The sequence below is a fragment of the Cervus canadensis genome, chromosome 17 (genome assembly GCF_019320065.1).
Source record: "Cervus canadensis isolate Bull #8, Minnesota chromosome 17, ASM1932006v1, whole genome shotgun sequence".
NCBI lineage: Eukaryota > Metazoa > Chordata > Mammalia > Artiodactyla > Cervidae > Cervus > Cervus canadensis.
Window position 1 is genome coordinate 38,561,945 of NC_057402.1, and position 21,409 is coordinate 38,583,353.

Here is a 21,409-nt window from a genome sequence, read left to right on the forward strand (position 1 = left end):
TGTCTCATGTCTGTCTCCTCTCCTTTGGGTGGACTCGCGAACCTGTGAGAGCCTGGTTCCTGGGCTCTGCATCCAGCAGCTGGCGTGGAGGCAGGGCCCTGGGGAGCCAGATTCAGAAGGGTCCCACCGTTCTCCCAGCGACCCGGCGTGGCTTGTCTGAGAGTGGCAGCGAGCGGACCGGGGACAAAGGACAGAAGAGACAGGCAGAGCCTGGCCGTTGACAGCCTCGGGCACGCGGGTACCGCTCGGTGGAGACGGACGCGGGGAGGTGGCGCGCCTCTCCTGGACTTCTGGGCTACTGTCTCCCCCGCGGCCGCCTTCCGCTGGGGTCGGGCGGAGGGCTGGGGGGAGGGGCGCGGGGGACGGGGGCGGGGCTCGTCACGTGGAGAGGCGCGCGGGGGCGGGCGGGGCGTGGGCGCGCGCTGGGTTCTTTAAAGGCGCGCCAGCCTAGCCGGGAGAGGCGGCTTTGCGGCCGCAGGCTCAGGCCAGGGCTGATCTCCGAGACGGGCAGCTCCGGCCCCCAACATGCGCGGCTCGCTGTGTCTGGCGCTGGCAGCGTCGATCTTGCACGGTAAAGCCGCCGGTCTCTCCAGCCACCACTCTTGCTCCTTGGGATCCCAGGCTGCTCGGGGCGCCCCGCGCCGGGGACGGAATTGGGGATTCGCGCCTGCTGCGAAGGGCGGCGGGAGGCGCTGCCGGTGGAAGGCGAGCCCGGCACTTCTGGGCTGCGCTGCTTGTGCGGCTGGGGGTGCGGGCAGGGGGCGCATCCCCGCCGGCTTGCCCTGAGCAGCCCGCGCGTCTCTCCTCTCCTCTCCTGAAGTGTCCCTACAAGGCGAGTTCCAGAGGAAGCTCTACAAGGACCTGCTGAGGAACTACAACCCCTTGGAGAGGCCGGTGGCCAACGACTCGCTGCCGCTCACAGTCTACTTCTCCCTGAGCCTCCTGCAGATCATGGACGTGGTAAGTTCCGGCCGGGCCCGGGCCTGCCCGCCGCCGTGTGCCTCTGTTTCCCCAGCCGCCCAGGGAGGAACCTGGCGTGCCCAGGCCACCTGTGCGCTGGTACTTGAGACCTGACTTGCCCTCGGATTGGAAACTCAGGGTGAAAGTGTCTCCATCCTGAGTCAGGAATCATCAAGAATAGGTCCGAATGGTCACACATTAGTACCCCTTCTGGTATAAGTATTGGCATGTAGTCTGATATGGGTGTCAATTTAGGCATTTCTAGACTTTTCTGCGGCTTCCCTGGTCTGGGTACGGGTCTGGCCCTGGACTTTGCAGCTGACTCGTCTGTCCAGGCAGAGGACCAGCTGTGAACATTTAGACCCCCCTCCCCAGTTCCAATAATGGGCAGGGTTCCTGGGGAGGTTAATGCAGGTGGTCCTGCTCTGAAGATGAGCAAGCCTCCGCTGCCCGGATACAGTTGTCTGCTCGTTCAGGCAACTGCTTCCAGCCCCACGGGCTTCTTGCAGAAGTGCTCACTTCAATTGGCAGATCTGTGTAAAATCTGGATAAGTTTGTTCTTCTGCTCTTCCAGATTGCTTTGGATATTCAATTTTCATTGGCACATCCTTCATACAGTACAAATATTTAATGAAAGCATTTAAGTCATTGTAAGTGAGTTTCAGGGTCTAGCCTGTACAAAGCATTGGACTCGGCTCCGGAGCAGTATGCAGGGATGATGGTGTTCCAAGGAGGGGAGAATGAGGTAGGAAAGGGATGTGAGAAAAGCTACAACAGGTGGAAAGTGCTAAGAGTCTCCAGAAGTGTAAGAAGAAAGGTGAGATTTCATTATCCTGCAAATAAAGAGCACCCGTTCTATTAAACTGTTGTATGTTGCATCATTTAATGTAGTTACAATTGCTAAGATGAATGGCTTCTTTACCCACAGGACACCTGTGTTAAATGTGTAATCCCTCCTATTCCACAGTTAGACCTATGCTTCAAAATATTCAGTGTGTATGCAGTGACATGGAGAAACTATCACACTGGAGAGCTGTAAAAGCAGACAAGTGCTGTCCCGTGGTTTACCAGGGCAAAAAATGCTGTTTAGAGAGCTTGGACTGTAGGAAGAAGGAAAGGACAGAGATGTGGGGTTAGAGGAAGAGGTGCTGAGAAAGCTGCCCTGGTGTTGAGCAGAGCCAGGGCAGAGAAATGGAATCTCAAAGGCTTTGGGGGATGGGTGGGGTGGGCACAAGCCCTGTGGCATTTGGGGAGGCAGACTATGTGGAGCAGCTTCTCTGTTACTTTAGGAATCATAGGATTTGTCCTTGGGAGCTTGGTAGGTTCTGGCTCTGCTCATTTCTGGATGATTGGTCTTAGGTGTGTGTGTTAAGTTGATTCAGTCATGTCCAACTCTTCAGCCCTATGGACTGTAGCCTGCCAGGCTCCTCTGTACATGGGGATTCTCCAGGAAAGAATACTAGAGTTGGTTACCATGGCCTCCTCCAGAGGATCTTCCCAACCCGGGGATCGAACCTTTGTTTCCCGTGGCTCCTGCATTGCAGGAGGATTCTTTACCGTTGAGCCACAGGGGAAACCTGGTTGATCTTTGCTAAGTTTCTCAAGCATCCTGAGTCTGCACTTTCCTGTTAATACCTTGGACAGGATAGCACTTCACCGGTCATTGTGATGACCTGAAGACTGTGGAGGCAACTTTGAGAGACTGCAAGGTTAGACAGAAGACAGTGGTCATTTTCATCTAAATAAAACAAAATTAACCCCCATCCCCAACTCACGCATGCACATTACAGAGGAATAGATGAGCTAGCACACTCCAAAGTGGTGAGAAAATGAAAGCCACCCCCACGCCATTTGCCTGCGGTTGGCCCCAAATGGGCCTCACTGTGGGTATGTGTGTGTCACGACTCCTGGTCTTGGCTTGGTCCTTGTGCTGGATGCTTGGGATGTGGAGAGGCAGTGGCTACTCAGCCAGGGAGCGGGAGCAGTGACCAAGGGGAGCAGGTGCCGTAGGCTGTGGCAGCCTCTCTTGGAGAGAAGGCCACTCACCAGGAAGCTGCAGGCTTCTTCCTAGTACCTCCATCTCTTTAAGAGACCTTTCAGGAATCAAATTGCATGAGAGATTTTGGCTTTTATGAAAAGTTTGGGTATAAGCTAGGGTTACATGATGTGACAACTAAAAAAAACAGTGAAATGCAAACATTTGTCAAGTTAGAAGATTTTAAGAAGATTAATAATTATAAGCGGTGTGTGTCATCAACAATGCAATACCAGAGAGAAGCACTCGTGAAGACCGCTGTCAGCAGCCAGAGGTCACGGGAGGGTGGGAGGGGAGAAAGCTTTGGTCTCACCTTGACCGTGGATCTAGCTGTGAATGTGTTGAACTTCCCAGCTTGCCAATATTGTGAGCTCATGGAGTGGCCTTCAACAAATTACTTTACTTTCTAAGCTCTGTTTCCTCATGTGTAAAATGAGAATAATGTCCACTTCACAGGGTTTTGAGAGGATTAAATAAGAGAAAGCGCTTGGCACACACTGGTAATTCACTGAAGATTTGCTTTATCTTCATAATGTAGCTCCTCAACGGTTGGGACATCAATGCCTAGAAAGGTGTGGTCTCTTGGCCAGGGTTGCTCACTGGTTAGAGGCAGGGCTGTGTCACAGCTGCCTTGCAAGTCCTTTGTATGTCCGGCCTCCTTTAGAATCCATAACTTCTTTTGTAGAAAAAAAAAAAAATCAACGTAATTTATTTAAACCACTTGAGTGTAACTGATTGAATGTGACTGTCCTGAGATTACGGTGAAAAGGAAGTCTCTATATCAGAAATAATGAAATATGCAAACATTTGTATTCCAGCCAGACTTGAGTCTGTCTGGTTTTGAAACAGAGCCAGGGCTTTCCAGCCGGACTCTCAAGACCCTGGACAGAGATACAATGACTCATAACTGATTCCTGTGACAAGCCCTAACTGGTATCAGGTTCTCTTGACAAATTCAGTTCCAGAGGTCCTTTGCCCATTCTGACTGGGCTGTTCTAGAGACCATTTTCCTTCCAAATCTTGTTATTGTTCCACTTCCTGCCAGCAGAGATTTCCCGGCTGGAGTACAGGGAGATAATGTATGATTCTACATGTCTTATTTCCGTGGAAGATTGTTTACCTGTTCATCAGCTTATTCAACACATATTTTTTATTGAAATCTTCATGTGGACTTTGCTAGATTCTGGGAATCTATACATGGTTAAGGGATTATTTCTGCTTCTATAATTCGCAGTCTTATCTATGGAGACTGACATGTAAATTCAAGAGTATCTCACATGTACCTGAATGCAAATGTGATACAGACACACCTAAGAGGGTATATTTACTTCCAGCCAGGTGGCTAGGAATTAGATTTCTAAAGGTGAGTGGGAGTTTGCCAGTTGGAGAAAACATGGAAGGCTTTCCCGGTGAGGCGAACGAACAGGGTGAAGAAAGATGAGAGTGGGAGGACACCGTACCCTCAGCAGGGTGTGTTCTGTGGGGCGCTGGCTCCCAGTTGATCTTGCTGTAGTTGTGCTGCAAAACTCTTCAGAAACTTGAACGTGCTTATGTGTGTTGAGAATTCTTAAAAGAGGGACGTCGTACTAACCAAACTACTAACTTTCTCTTACATACCCTTTTGTGAGAATGATGTTCTAGAAACACACCTTGCAAGATGAAGGACGGGGGTTATCTTCTGGTAGGAGGGCTAAGGTGAGTTCATACCATAGACCGAAGAGATGTTGAGCATAAGGTATGTCGAGTGGCTTTGCAGAGTTGAGATTTCTTCTTGGGCCTTCATCAGGGTATATCTCCCAGGATATGAGGAGGTGGTGGTGGTGTGCCAGAGGATTCATGAAGCTGCAAGATCAGCTTGCCGCTGCATATTTTTCTAGAAGTGGAAACAGTCCAAACCACAATATTTGTATTAAACCCAACAAGTATAAATTATAGACGAATGAAAAAAAAATGTACGTAAACTTTTAAAGACAAACCATGTGTTTTCACAGGGATAGTTTTACCTACTGTGATCTCCTTTAGCTATCTATCAGGCCCCCTTAGTGAGGCACAAGGTAGAGAGTGAGAGGGTGGTGGATTTTTAATCAGAGGTGGGATATTACTAGATCTGTGTTTAGATCAAGGATGCTGAGGTGTGTGTGGGGGACAGATTAAAGAGACGAGAAAATGTAGGCAAGGATGAAGAGGTCAAAACTGTAATGGTCAGTGTGGAAATGTGGAGACAAGGACAGATTCCAGAGACCTTTTGGGCGTACTGTCTATGATATATAACTGTGTAAGAATTCTATGTAGGTACATAGATAAATTTGTTAACTGAAGGTACCTAAATTATTCCTAACTGCATAGTCTGACTTAACGGTGATTATTAATTTACTACATGGGCTTGTAACTGGGCTGGGAATGAGATAATACCTAAGAAATCATTTTGAAGTGATGCAAGTGTAAGATTCTAAACTACCAACAGTTTCCATAATATTTCTCCTTTTTGCATTCCATTTAGTCATTTGTCTGTACACACACATCTAAAGGCCGTTCTGAGTGTTGATTTGCATAAAATAAATGTGCATAGTTAGGAAAACATGTCCAGAAGGCAAGGTATTTAAACTGAATAATAAGAATCAACACATAATTATATAGAAATGTATAATACATAATGATGCAGGGATGACTTTTTGCTGTTTTATACATTTGGGATTGCAGATTCAACTTTTTAGAAACTTTAGTCACAAGACAGCAGAACTAAGTGGTTGTGCATTTGGCGTTTGCTACTGCAGAATGTAGGCATGGGTGTGGAGTCCAGTGTCTGAAGGCTTGTGTGTTATCTGAAATCCCTTGGTGGCTCTGCTCTGCTTTATCAGACTTACAATTTTACATTTACTGGCCACTATGTGAAATGCTACAACTCAAACTTAACATTATCAAATACTTGCTGTAAAAATTTCACACCTTGAAGACAGTCTATGAAGAAAACCCAAGGTGCAGTTATTTAATTATCCTAATAATGTGTTTATAAGTGATGTTTCTTGCAGCTACAAATAACGTTTTGTGTAGGAAATCAAATTAAACAAAAAAAAGACTGCAGGGGAATAAAAGCCATCCAAATCACCATTACTCAAGGCCTTCTGGTGCATTTCAGACTTTTCTCTATGTTCATAGGTTGTTTAGAGAAATATTTAAAAATTAAAATGGCATAACACCATTATGGCACCTTAAACAATATTAGCAGGCATTACTTTTAAAGTGACACAAATAGGCCAAGTGGTAAACTGAATTTTAAAATAAGATTGTGTTCTTTCCCCACTATTATGTAACTCTCACTACCACTGTGTATTTGATCCCTATTTGTATTTTTATCTTAGAAATCTCTTATAAAGTATTTATTGAAATGATTCATGATGTTACTTCAAAGCTTTGTTGTGTTTTATGTTGTCGTAGATTTTGTATGTGAAAAATCACAGAGATAATTCAAAGATCTTGACACTTGACAATACCTCCCTCCATTTTACGTTTGCTTCTGACCAACACTCAGGCTATAGGTCTGGCAAGCACAAATCACCTTAATCCAGTTAGTGACTGAGAAGAGGAGGACCTGGGCTTCCCTTCCTCAGAGGGCTAGTTTGTTTCTCAATTTTGCATATACATTCTAGAGTGTGAATATAGAGAACTTAGCAAGGTCTTCCCTCTATTCTGTAGACCTTGAACCCCACTATGTCCTGCTAGCTCTTGAGTCTGCCAAGATTTGCTTTAACTTTTGGCCTCCTAGGCATTGCTTTAGAAATCATCACATGGTTCTGGAAAAGTGGCCCCGGACCCTGTTATTCTCTAAACTTCCCTCCCTTTCCTGAACCTTGGCCCTGCTGTTCCTCATTGCCCTATTCTTTGACTATTTCTCATTGTATTTTCCCAGTTGTTCTCACTGCAGAGTGGGTGAGAACTACCTAGTTCATCACTGTGGGTTCAGTTCAGTTCAGTCATTCAGTCGTGTCTTGACTCTTTGCGACCCCATGGGCTGCAGTATGCCAGGCTTCCCTGTCCATCACCAACTCCCGGAGCTTACTCAAACTCAGGTCCATTGAGTCAGTGATGCCATCCCACCATCTCATCATTCTCCTCCTCCTGCCTTCAGTCATTCCCAGCATCAGGGTCTTTTCACATGAGTCAGTTCTTTGCATCAGGTGGCCAAAGTATTGGAGTTTCAGCTTCAGCATCAGTCCTTCCAATGAACACCCAGGACTGATCTCCTTTAGGATGGACTGGTTGGATCTCCTTGCTGTCCAAGGGACTCTCAAGAGTCTTCTCTAACACCACAGTTCAAGAGCATCAATTCTTCGGCACTCAGCTTTCTTTCATTTCCTTTCTTTTATCGTGGGTAGCAGAACTGAAATTCTAAATTAAAACTTGTTTGTAATGCATCTTTATAATTGATCCAGATTTATTATGGTAGAAATTGTACCCCCGTTAAACCTCTTTATTGCTCTGGGACATAAAGGTACAGAATTCTTTTAGCTTTATAGACTGGGGATTATGGGCACTTTCACTAAAGGACACTTTCTTGTAAATGTTGTCTTTCAAGTCTACCCTTGAAGATATTCCCCAAAGGCTTAGTTCTCTCAGAGCTCCTGATTCATCCCTGACATGCTGTTAAAGGAAGAGAAATGGGCTTGTCATGGAGAGATGCTAGTGAAAATCTCTGCTCACTTATTGATTTATCAGGATTAGGTAGAGTTTTACTTCTTAGGGAAGAAACTAATTTGAAACTTCTAATTCTCATTCTCTTTATTTCAGTGATTTCCTTAATTTGCATTCCACATCAGCTATAAAGTGTTTTAGTCAAAGAGCCCTCAAAGTAAAAACCAAAACCATTTAAAAAAAACAAAAGCTTGCATGTGCACATTTATGTGCGCGCGCACACACACACACACACACACACACCTGTTACTCTTATCTCTCTTTGTTGAATGTTTTTTTGGGATATCACAAGATAAGACATCCCATAATATGCTTGTTAAGTTTCCAAGAGAAAAAACTTGTAGTTATTGCAAAAGCCTCAGAGTCACAACTTCCAGAGAGCCAAACAAGTGACTGAAACTAACATGAAATTAAGTAAGAAATTGTTTAAAGTCCAGCAGGGTAGTGGGAGAGTCCTGGACATGGGGCTGACTCCAGACTCAGAGTCTGCCTCAGAATGGGCTGACCAGTGCCCCCTGCAGGTGGGAGTGGGCAGCGTGGGGGGTGGTGACATGGTTTCTGCCATGGTTAAGGAGGGCCACCTGTGAGATGATCCTCAGCATGGGAAATTTATTCTGGGGTCACTGAGGGCAAATTGTCAGTAAAGATTCCTGTCTCGGGGTAAAAGAGGTATTTCTGAGCAAGAAAAAATGTGTTTGTTTTATTTTGTGGGGAGAAGGCAAGTGGTCAGGTTGACCTCCAGGTGTTTTGAAACTTTAGAATCATAAAACAGTTTTTTATTCTACTGTATCTGTCTTCAGAAGCTCACTCATATAATGTGTTATATGGAGGGGTTCAGACTAAACAAGTTAAGCCAAGGCTGCTCACTGATTGATTAAACTCAAATTGATAACATTTACAATTGAAATCACTGGTCCAGAAACATTCATTTATTCACTGTTTTCCTTAAGATGTTTTATTGACATTTGAAGTAACCTTTAATACGCTGGCTAGCTCTTAGACAGATTTCATTTGAGAAGTCATTTTGAACTTTGAATTGCAGTGTAATATGGGTCCCCTGTGTGGCAAAATATCAAAACCAGCTCAATGAATTGTCACAGGTTACCATGCAGGTAACTACCACCCAAGATGACTCACTCTTCTCCCTCTTTTTGTGTACTGGAAAACCACAGCATAATGTCAAGCATCAGAGTTTAATTTTGCCCTTCACTGGGACTCTGTATAGATGGAATCACACAAGAACACAGTGTGTATTTTTTTGTTTGCTTTTGTTCACTTTTATTTTTGTGAGAGTCACCCAAGTTCTTGCCTGTTGCTGCAGTTTATTCATTTTTATTGGGTGGATGTAGCATTATTTGTTATTCTGTTGATGGAGGTTTTTTAAGTTGTTTCTAGTTTTTGGACTCTTGTAAAGTACACTGACAGGAATATTCCAACCACATACATCTTTTGATGCACATGTTTATGTATTTCTATCACGTGTATATGCATAGGAAGGGACTAGCCAGGAGCTTGGATGGCATGTCTTTAACTTCTCCAGATGAAGCCAAAACCTGTCCAAAATGATTATACCAATTAACATTCTCACCAGCAGTGTCTGAAAAATTCTTCTTGTTCTGCATAATCACCCACACTTTGTATTTTAGTCTTTTAAATTTACCATTCTAGTGGGTGGGGAGTGATATATTTCCTTGTGTTTTTAATTAGTGGTTTCCTGATTACCAATAAAATTGAGGACATTTTCATTTCTTAATTTTCCACTTGGATATCATCTTCTCTTGCAAAGTGTTTATTCATGTCTCTTGCCTATTTTTATCTGTGTGTGTATGTGTGTGTGGTTTTATTCTTTCCTTGTTAGGATTTGTATGTGTTTTTCTATTTTACGGACTTGAGCCCTTTGTAAAATGTTTTTGCGAGTATCTTTGACCCTGGCTGGTCTTTGCACTCTTTTAATGTTCTCTTTTTCATAAATTCCTCATTGAAGTAGAATATGCTTGTGGCTCAGCTGGTAAAGAATCCACCTGCAATTGGGAGACTTGGGTTTGATCCCTGGGTTGGGAAGACCCCTTGGAGAAGGGAAAGGCTACCCACTCCAGTATTCTGGCCTGGAGAGTTCCATGGACCGTATAGTCCATGGCGTTGCAAAGAGTCGGACATGACTGAGCAACTTTCATACTTCACATGCTTACAGATGGGCTTCCCAGGTGGCGCTAGTGGTCAAGAACCTGCCTGCCAATGCAGGAGATGTGACAGACAAGGGTTCGATGATCCCTGGGTCAAGAAGATCCCCTAGATGAGGGCATGGCAATCCACTCCAGTATTCTTGCCTGGAGAATCCCATGGACAGAGGTGCCTGGCAGGTTACAGTCCATAGGGTTGCAAAGAGTTGGACACGACTGAAGTAACTTAGCATGCACACACATGCTTACAGATAAATTGTATCTTTAGATGAACAGAAATTCTTAATTGTCTGATTTTGTAATCCTTTTATTCTATGTTTAGTGTATATTATGTTATCTTTAGAAAAATCTTTCCTTTCCTCAAGTTCCTGAAGATAATTTTCTATATATTTGCATTTAGAGGCTTTTTGTTGTTGCTTTACCTTCACATGGAACTCTAGACTGATGATTATTTTGTTTTCCAAGGCTAATTAAAGGATTGTTAGTATAATGATTGCGTGATTGGTGCACTTTGTTGCTTTAGGCATTGTATTGTCTACTTTGTCTGCCCCGAGAGAGACATTTCAGTTATATAGTGTGTACATGATACGGAGAAAATGCCAGGGCTATGACATTTTTATTATGACACGTGACCCTGTCTACAAAACAGAAACAGACTCCCTGACACAGAGAACAGACTTGTGGTTGCCAGGTGGGGTGGGGGATGGATTGAGAGTTTGGGGTTAGCAGGTGCAAAGTAGTAAAAAACAAATAGAGCAGTGATTACAAACTATAGCCTACAGGTTAAAATCTGCCCACCGCCTATTTTTGTAAATAAAGTTTTATTGAAATACAAACACAAATAAATGCCAATAAGGTGCAGCATTTACAGAGCCAATAATAAAGGATTTCGGAAAAGCCCTGGGCCGTCTCAATGCTGACTCTTACCCAGATACATTTTGTTGCCTCTGTTTCTGGTTATGACACCATTAGGACACTATTTTAGTAATCTTAATCGTCCTCTTCCTGGATTGATCAACTTCACTCATTCCTGTGACTTCCTATTATGATAGGTATGAACTCAGCTCATTCACAGCTCTCCTTACCTCCCCTCTTACCTCTGTTCTTGCTTCTTCCGCTGCTCACGTTTGCACCTTCAAAAGTACAAAACAGGTAAAGGGTGTCAACAGAGGGTGGCAGATGGAAATTAAACTTCTAGTGGTGAGCCTGCTGGAGTGTACAGAAGTGGAAATGTAATGTTGTATATGTCAAACTTATGTTATAAAGCAATTTTGTGATATCATTTACATGTGAAATCTAAAATATGGCACAAGTGAACATATCTAAGGAACAGAAACAGTCTTACAGACATAGAGAACAAACTTACCAAGGGGGTTGGGGTTGCCAAGGGGGAGGGGTTTGAAACTTAGAAATAGAGTAGATAAACAACAAGATCCTACTGTATAGGACAGGGAACTATATTCAATATCCTGTGATAAAACATAATGGAAAAGTATGGTATAGAATTCATATGTGTATAACTGAATCACTTTATGGTCGAAACTAACACAGCATTTTAAATCAACTATACTTGACTTAAATTGAAAAGAAAACCAGTGTTAATCAATTTTAAAAAATTATAGTAATCTTAATTATATCTACAAACTAACTTGTTGAAAAAAACAAAGCTTCTTGTCATCTCTGTTGCCTGGAATCCTGGAATTCAGCTTTCCTGCTCTGTAATCACTTCCTTTCTGCCCCTACTTCTCTTGAAGTCCTTCCATGTCCACATTGGTAACATTTACATTCTATTCTGTGTGTGTGTGTGAGTGTGAAAGTCAATCAATCATGTCCGACTCTTTGCGACCCCCTGGACTCTACAGTCCATGGAATTCTTCAGGCCAGAATACTGGAGTGGGTAACCTTTCCCTTCTCCAGAGGATCTTCCCAACCCAGGGATCGAACCCAGGTCTCACACATTGCAGGCGGATTCTTTACCAGCTGAGCCACAGTCTTATTTAATTTCTCTGTCACTTGACAGTAGCTTGATTTGACTTGGGGAAAAAAAAACAACAAAAAACAGCCCTCACGATCTTGTGACAGTGTAAGCACTGTTCTCTGCAAAGCCATTTTTCTAAGCCCCTGTTTCCTTCTCTGTGGGTTCAGTGCTGTGTTTCTGTGCCATTCATTGGGGTTGTGTGTGCCTGGTGTCAGTTGACTTGGGGTCAAGCTCAGATGATCTCCTTTTTCACCTTCTTCACCAAATCTCATTGTACCTTGTTATCCCGATGTCTTTGGTCACGCTGTACATCCAGTAGGTCCTCCTTTCACCGTTTCTGTCTTTTGTACACTGGGCCCTCTTTCTCTGGGAGTACTGGTTGGAGGGTTGTCCTTTCCTTCTTTATTTTTGTAGTTCATTTGTTTTAAACTAAGCAATGTTATTTCTTCTAGGGTTATTTTCCTCCCCTTCTTTTAATGTTGCTTATTTATTTACTTTGCCTTTCTGTTTATTTTTACTATGTATTTGTCAAGACTTTCTAAAGTTCCTCTGGTTCTTAGTATCTCTTCTTATTTTTATATTAGGGGACAGAAACATTAGTAGAAGTGCTGTATCAGAGGAGGCCTGTTACATTTTTGAGGACTGAGTAAATGCTCAAGGACTGAATGCTTTGCTCCAAAGGCATCTCTTTTCACATGACCTGCTTTGTTTCCTAATTCAGGGCTGTCTAATAGAAATGTAATGTCAACCCCAGATGTGATTTTACATTTTCCAGTGGTCACGTTTAAAAAATAAATGGTGCAGGGAACATTGATTTTAGTAAGATACCTCACTTCACCTAGTATTTCTAAATTATTAAGGATGCAACAAGTAGCCAACATTAAAAAACATTAATGAGATAGTTTATGCTTTTAGGGGAGGGCACAGCTAAGCCTTGGGAATCCCATGAATGTTAGGCTCATAGCACCGGCCACCTATCCAGGACTTAGAAGGCAGGTTTTGGAGTGGCTGCCATGTTGTTCTGTTCAGCACTCACTGATCAGATCAGTTTGTTTGAGTTTTGACTCTATGGAGTGAGGAGAAACCTGGTAGTTTGTTATTGTCAGGAGGGAGTTGACAGAGCTTGCTCTGAATTCACCTGTGACAGCTCCACTCCATCCTCCCTGCCCTCCTCTGGACTCAGGGCACTTCTGAACTCTGGGCTTCTACATGGCAGATCTGCTCCCTCTACCCTGCAGCCCCGTACTCAGCGTTGAGCACAGGTCTTCCTTCGTTGGCTTTTGCAGCCACCAAGCCTCTGTGTGTGTGCTCTTTTCTTGTGATGTGCTGAATATCTTGTCTAAAAAAAAAAGTACAACCTGCAAGTTGAGAATTATGCTTTATTTGGTGGACAGGACGGAGGACTTAAGTCCAGAAGACAGGATCTCAGCTATAAGGGACTTTTTCATAGAGGTAAGGGAGAAGCCACCCTCTCCAATACTCTGGCCTGGAGAATCCCGTGGGCAGAGGAGGCTGGTGGGCTGCAGTCCATGGGGTCACAAAGAGTCGGACGCGACTGAAGTGGCTAAGCACAGCACGGGACGGGAGGAGCCAAGGTTTATAGGAATTTTGCAACAAAGACCAGGTAGTCAGTGCATCAGAAGATTACTGTTACCTAAAGAAAACCAGACATCTCAAGTTAAGGAATTTAGCATTTTCTATGTATGGGAAGATGCAAGAGTCTGGGCTCACTGAAGTCATTCCTTTCATATGCACCTCAGCTCTCTGGGGCCAGGATCCTGGGCTTTCTCATCCAGAGTCCCTTCAGGGGACACCACTGGGGGTGGCTGCAGTCACTGACTGCTTGATGGCAGGCATTCTGTTTCCATTCCTGAATTCCCTCATGACTCACCATCAGGGGTGGCTCTAATGAGGTGGCTTGATAGCTGTAACATCTTTGTTTACTGATATAGCAGACAACATTTTTTTTTTCATTGGCATACCATTTCTCTCCTTTATTTTAATTTCAGTAGTCTTGAGGGCAGAGGGGAAATAGATGGGTATAAGCTGACATCTTAAGCTAGAACCTTACTGGATACTCTTATCAGCAACTAAGCCAATGGGCAAAAATGTTATTTTGTATTTTTAATTCATTATTTGATTCACAGATCCATGTCTACATTTCTGCAATGTCATTTTGATATTTGTGTTTCTTTAAACTGATTGAGCAGTGAACACCTGGGCAATCAGGAACTGAGAGAATGAGCATTTTTATATACATCTTAGGTTTATAATTATTTAAATGTAAATGAATGTTTTCTTTATTGTGGCCCCTGTAGAAGGAGAGGCAGTTACTGTAAGAAACCTATTAAATTATCAAATACTTTTGGACTCTTGTTAGGATTAAAGTCCAATTATTTGGAATCTTTTGGTAGAAATAGTCTTTTCAGGATGAGCTTATTTATTGAGGCTGGCAGGTATACCTCAAGGCAGGGTCTCATGATGGATGTTGATGGCTCACAAACAAGATGGAGATGGGTTTACTGTTTTTATTTTTGTTTGGATGCTTATAATCTGACACTGGAGAAAAATAAAATTTCCCCAAAGTGTCTTAAGCAACTTAAAACAGTTCTCTACTGACTATTTTCAAAACCAGTCTTTGTGAGGTAGTGAACTTTTTGGTATGTTAACTTGAAAAATCTTGACTTTATACTTATGGCTTATAGAGTAAATGAAACATTGTATGGGTCTTAAAAGTCAATTGGTCAAAAGCTTTAAAACGCTTAAGAGAAAACATTAAAAAACTTCTTCACAAGGTTTTTTTGTTTGTTTTAAATAAAACCAAGAATGTTACTGTTTTAAAATTTATTTTTGCTTTAAATATTGTGGTTACTCATCAAATTGTGATTGAATCATTTAGGATAATATTTTGTATTTGCCTGAAATATCTGGAGATTGAGGATCAACAAAATTCCTTGATGGAAACTAAAGAATAACAGACACGTTGATAAAAACAGACAAAGCCTAGAGAATCACAGTATTTTCAAACATTAAGTGCTTCTGGCTAGTCTTCAGGGGCACATCCTATAGACAATTGGAGGTCAGGAGATACTTTTTATTTTTCAGCTAGGTAAAATGCATGCAGCATAGATATTTAAACATAGGGGAATCTCTCTGAATCTGGTTTGTCCTTTGTATCCGTGGTCTTGTGTTTTACAGTCCCAGAGTGAATGGAAACTGCACCAGAGGCTTTTCTCTGAAAGGAGTGGTCTGTACTGACATCTGGTCTCAGGAATGAGAAGCATTGAAGGCAGCTCTCTGTACCAGGAGCTGGACTGGCACTTGGCTGCAGGAAGGTCCCCCTCACCTCCTTTCTTCCCTTCCTTTGAAGGGCATCAGGCCAGTTGGACCCCATCTCCTGTTCCGTGTGTGGAACAATTAATGTGATGGCCACGGACCAGGATGCTCCTTTGTCAATAACCATTGAGCAGGCATTAAAGCAACAATGTGCAGATGGCACTTTCATTGTTGATGACAGGGGAAATTATAGGCACTGGATTAAACTAAAAACTGAAAGGGAATGAATACTCATGACAGGAAATGTGTTTCCTTTCCAGTGGTGGTTTGCATCCGCAGAGGGAGCAGCTGGTCATTGATGTGTTATCACAAACCAGCTTTCCACTGGCTCCCTGCATTTTTTTTTTAATATCACTTTAAAAGCACACAGCATTAGAAAGAAATACTTTTAAAGGGCTTGAAACTTGTCTTAGATAGAGGAAAGGAATAGCAAGATGGAATGCATGGTATGGATTTGTCTGGATTGGAAAGATTGCACCTGTTTCAGAAGTGCTGCTCTTTTGGAGGAAAATGAGACTCCTGAGTTTATCATCATGTCTGTAAGAAATCTGTAGATGTAATCTGGGCTAGGGGGATTCAGGGCCTGTCTCCCCTGTTTTTTTTTTTTTTTTTTTTCTGTCTCCCCTGTTAATAGGTAGTTTTTTAGATGTGTATCAACACGTGTGGTCCTATGAACAAAGTGCTATATTATTAGGACCATTCTTATCTAAGCAGAGAAGATTTGGGGACTTGAATGAACCCAGGCATTTTCCTTTTTTTTTTTGTTTGGGGATATTTTTGCTTTTTTTTTTTTAATTTTTGAACATATTATGCAGTATTCAAGATACTCAAATAGTAGATGACCAGTGAGATTTTATTATAATGATTTAAATTATTTGGGGGGGATATTTGATATATATTATTTCATTCCACTTATTTTTGTTTCTGATGCTCAGATTATCAAGGTGACTCCTGTGTCCTTTTGGTAAGCTCTCTCTGATCCTTGATAGTTGCTCTGTTTTCTAGAACAAAATAAAATGAGATATCTCAAGGCTGTCTTGTACTGCTCACTCCAGACTTGAATCTGCTTTTACGAAGAAACCCTTCAGTGGGAAACTTTATTCAGAAACCATGGATTGACAGTAGACATTGGAATAAATTCTGACTTGAGTCTAGAAAAATATTTCAGAAAGAGATAACTGACCAAATGGAAAGTAAGAATATAAAGAAAGGATCTTTTTTTAAAAAGCTTCTAGAGAAAGCTTCTAGAGTTCAAGGAAAGCATGAAAAACTTAATGTAAAAGACTCATTGAACACTTCAATTTCAGTGCACCAGGGATAGGAAAAAAAAAAAACAAACAACACCTTAAATTCATTCAGGACAGAGGGAAAATCACTTGCTAAAAATAATTGCCAAAATGACATCTGTGGTCTTATCAGAAAAATCTGGGATTTGAAAAGACATGGTCTATAATATCATAGCTCAGGTGAGAAATTATTATCCCCAAATCTCTAAAGAGCCAATTAGAAAAACAGAATTTTCAGATATACATGGATCCAGATTTTACCACCCATATGTTATCTGAAAGCATTGCTAGATAATGTATTCCAGTTATGAAAAAAAAAACAAAAACAAAACAAAGTAAGTGGGATATAAGAAAAACTTGTAAGAGATCAAAAAAATATCCATCAAGCTTAATTGTCAAACAGCTATCCCTGAAATGTTGATAGTAGTCTGTAACCCACACATACATATCTTTCTTTCTTTACACATCATTGTTGTTGTTGTTCAGTCACTCAGTCGTGTCCAACTCTTTGTGACCCCATGGACTGCACCATGCCAGGCTTCCCCGTCCTTCACCACCTCCTGGAGTTTGCTCAAACTCATGTCCATTCAGTTGGTGATGCCATCCAACTGTCCCATCTTCTTTTGTCCACTTCTTCTTCTGCCTTCAATCTTTCCCAGCATCAGGGTCTTTTCCAGTGAGGCAGCTCTTTGCATCAGGTGGCCAAAGTATTGGAGCTTCACCTTCAGTATCTGTCCTTCCAGTGAATATTCAGGATTGTTTTCCTTTAGGATGGACTGGTTTGATCTCCTTTCACTCCAAGGGACTCTCAAGAGTCTTCTCCAGCACCACAGTTTGCAGGCATCATTTCTTCGGCGCTCAGCCTTTTTTATTGTCCAGCTCTCACATCTGTACATGACTACTGGAAAAACCATAGCTTTGACTAGACGGACCTTTATAGGCAAAGTAATGTTTCTGCTTTTTAATGTCTCTGTATACATATGTTTGTATGTACATGTATGTGTGTGTGTAGATGTAAGTGAAAATATGTGTTTTCAAAATTTTTAAATTATCACTATGCAAGCGGAAAGAGATTCTGAAATTTTCAAATCTTGAAAATGAAACAAAAAAATTTGAACGTTCCAATAATATTTAGAAATGATTTTAAGAAGCCCAACAAAATACTGTGGGGAAATGGCAACACATGATGACAGAAACAAGGCAAGTCTCATCCATAATCACTCTGTTGTGAAATGGGTCAGTCCAGTTCAGTTGCTCAGTCGTGTCTGACTCTTTGCGACTCCATGGACTGCAGGATCGTCCTAGGCCTCCCTGTCCATCACCAACTCCCAGAGTTTACTCAGACTCATGTCCATTGAGTTGATGATGCCATCCAACCATCTCATCCTCTGTTGTCCCCTTCTCCTCTTGCCTTCAATCTTTCCCAGCATCAGGGTCTTTTCAAATGAGTCAGCTCTTTGCATCAGGTGGCCAAAGTATTGGAGTTTCAGCTTCAACTTCAGTCCTTCCAATGAACATTCAGGATTGATTTCCTTTAGGATGGACTGGTTGGATCTCCTTGCAGTCCAAGGGACTCTCAAGAGTCTTCTCCAACACCACAGTTCAAGAGCATCAATTCTTCGGTGCTCAGCTTTCTTTATAGTCCAACTCTCACATTTATACATGACTACTGGAAAAATCATAGCCTTGAATAGATGGACATTTGTTGGCAAAATAATGTCTCTGCTTTTTAATACGCTGTCTAGGTTGGTCATAACTTTCCTTCCAAGGAGTAAGTGTCTTTTAATTTCATGGCTGCAATCACCATCTGCAGTGATTTTGGAGCCCAGAAAAATAAAGTCTGCCACTGTTTGCACAGTTTCTCCATCTGTTTGCCATGAAGTGATGGGACTGGATGCCATGAACTTTGTTTTCTGAATGTTGAGCTTTAAGCCAACTTTTTCGCTCTCCTCTTTTACTTTCACCAAGAAGCTCTTTAGTTCTTCTTCGCTTCCTGCCATAAGAGTCGTGTCATCTGCATATCTGAGGTTATTGATGTTTCTCCCAGCAATCTTGATTCCAGCTGTTGTTCATCCAGCCCAGCGTTTCTCGTGATGTACTCTGCATATAAGTTAAATAAGCAGGGTGACAATATACGGCCTTGAGGTACTCCTTTTCCTATTTAAAACCAGTCTGTTGTTCCATGTCCAGTGGGTATGGCATAAGTCCTCTTGGAGGAGGTTGCCATTAACCCCACTGTAGAGCTGCCAGAACTTACACAGGACTGGGAAATAGACTCTTGGAGGGCACAGTAGAACCTTGTGCACCAGGACCCAGGAGAAAGGAACAGTGACCCCACAGGAGACTGTCCCAGACTTGCCTGTGGGTGTCCAGGAGTCTCCCGCAAAGGCATGGGTCAGTCGTGGCCTCCTGCAGGGTTGGGGGCACAGACTGTAGCAGTACATGCATGGGATCTTTTGAGGGAGATCACCAGTATCTTCATTACCTCCACCATAGTTTGGCCCCAGGTAAATGGCAGGGAGGGAACATAGCTCCACCCATCAACAGAAAATTGGATTAAAGATTTACTGAGCATGGCCCCGCCCATCAGAGCAAAATCCAGTATCCCCCTCAGGTCAGTCTGTTCCATCAGGAAGCTTTCATAAGCTTCTTATCCTTCTCCATCAGAGGGCAGACAGACTGAAAACCACAATCACAGAAAACTAACCAATCTAAGCACATGGACCACAGCCTTGTCTAACTCAATGAAACTATGAGCCATGCCATGTAGGGCCACCCAAGACGGATGGGTCATGGTGGAGATTTCTGACAAAACATGGTCCACTGGAGAAGGAAATGAATGGCAATCCATTTCAGTATTCCTGCTTTGAGAATCCCAAGAACAGTATGAAAAGACAAAAAGATAGAACACTGAAAGATGAACTCCCCAGGTCAGTAGGTACCCAATATGCTGCTGGAGATCAGTGGAGAAATAACTCCAGAAAGAATGAAGAGACGGAGCCAAAGCAAAAACAACACCCAGTTGTGGATGTGACTGGTGATGGAAGCAAGGTCCGATGCTGTAAAGAGCAATATTGCATAGGAGCTGCAATGTTAGGTCCATGAATCAAGGCAAATTGAAAGTGATCAAATAGGAGATGGCAAGAGTAAAAGTCGACGTTTTAGGAATCAGAGAACTAAAATGGACTGGAATGGGTGCATTTAACTCAGATGACCATTATATCTACTACTGTGGGCAAGAATCCCTTAGAAGAAATGGAGTAGCCATCATAGTCAACAAAACAGTCTGAAATGCAGTACTTGGATGCAGCCTCAAAAATGACAGAATGATCTGTTGATTTCTAACCATTCAATATCACGGTAATCCAAGTCTATGCTCTGACCAATAACACTGAAGAAGCTGAAGTTGAACAGTTCTATGAAGACCTACAAGACCTTCTAAAACTAACACCCAAAAAAGATGCCCTTTTCATCATAGGGAACTGTAATGCAAAAGTAGAAAGTCAAGAGGCAAATTTGGCCTTGGAGTATAGAGTGAAGCAGGGCAAAGGCTGATAGAGTTCTGCCAAGAGAATGCACTGGTCATAGCAAACACCCTCTTCCAACAACACAGGAGAAGACTCTACACATGGACATCACCAGATGGTCAACCCCGAAATGAGATTGATTATATTCTTTGCAGCCAAAGATGGAGAAGCTCTATACAGTCAGCAAAAACAAGACCAAGAGCTGACTGTGCCTGACATCATGGAAGAGATTAGCATGTGAATTGATTGAGTAAAGATCACCTTTATCCAAGCAGGTGGGCCTCATGCAACTCACTTAGGTCATGATAGAACAAAATGGCAGAGTGAGGGCTGATTTGCTCATCTTCTCCTACCCTCTCACATCAGAGCTCATGGTTCATGGACCTTCCAGCTTTACAGTCCTGGGGGGCACTGACATCATTGGCCTTTGGACTTGGACTGAGTCACACCACCAGCTCTCCTGGTTTTCCAGATGGTGGGTTATAGGACTGTGCTGCCAGTTCTGTGTGAGCCAAGTCTTACAAAAATGTCTGAGCCAATCCTTATTAAAAATTTTTTGAAATTCCCTTGCAGTCCAGTGGTTAGAATTAGACACTTTCACTGCCATGGCCTAGATTTAATCCCTGATCAGGGAACTAAGATCCTGCGAGCCATGTGGCACCCCTCCTGCCCCGTTTTTTTCCTTCTTATACACACATACATATGTGTGTGTGTATATATATTTATATATATTCATCCTATTGGTTCCTTTTTTTCTGGAGAACCCTGAGAATGCAAAGTCATCATGTAAAGCCATCTGCTGCTCACCTGGGAAGGAGGGTGGCTTCATGGAGGCATGAAAGTATTGAATCAGAGTCCAGGGGGAGGATGGAGCACACCCATCAAGAAGCGATGGGCAGAGCTGGGCATCATGAGGGGCACTGTGGGTCTCAGACTTTGAGTCCTCCATGGGTTGTAAGATCCAGTACCAGTGCCTGGCTCTGTAGTGAGTGTGATACCAAATATAGTACTTGTAGCAGCCCTGTCAGATGTAGTTATTCATCTTATTCTGTTGATTGCATACCAACATTGGTGCAGTTCATAGGAGCTGTAATAGTGGGGCCATTAGGTCCTGAGAGAGTGTAGATGGTTTACAGACTGTCAGGAGCTCATCAGACACACACATCAGGATCCTGTGGTCAGTAAACTGCAGGAGCTCCATGCTTTCCCAAGCCCAGACAGGAAGCCAGGTAGTAGTAGGAGAGGAGGCAGGTATATGGTCCAGGCACTTTTCCCTGCCTGCAGGGAACAGCCTGAGATGTCTCAAAGCCTAGTCCAAAGGATACTTTCTATAAAGAGATTCCCCAATCCCTGCCAATCAGAATTCATCTTTTTTTACTCCTGTAATATCAAAACACTGATTGACAGGTTGATACTAG

General features: G+C 42.8%; 1 protein-coding gene across 2 annotated transcripts in view; it reads left to right on the plus strand.

The window, feature by feature from the left end:
• Nucleotides 1-440: 440 nt before the first annotated feature.
• LOC122419734 (neuronal acetylcholine receptor subunit alpha-7) overlaps nt 441-21,409 on the plus strand; it is a 141,055-nt gene continuing 120,086 nt past the window's right edge. For both annotated transcript variants that reach the window (XM_043434535.1, XM_043434536.1), the window contains exons 1-2: nt 441-571; nt 821-960. In XM_043434535.1, coding sequence (XP_043290470.1) covers nt 526-571; nt 821-960 — 186 coding nt within the window. In that variant the 5' untranslated portion in view covers nt 441-525. The remainder of the gene's footprint in view (nt 572-820; nt 961-21,409) is intronic.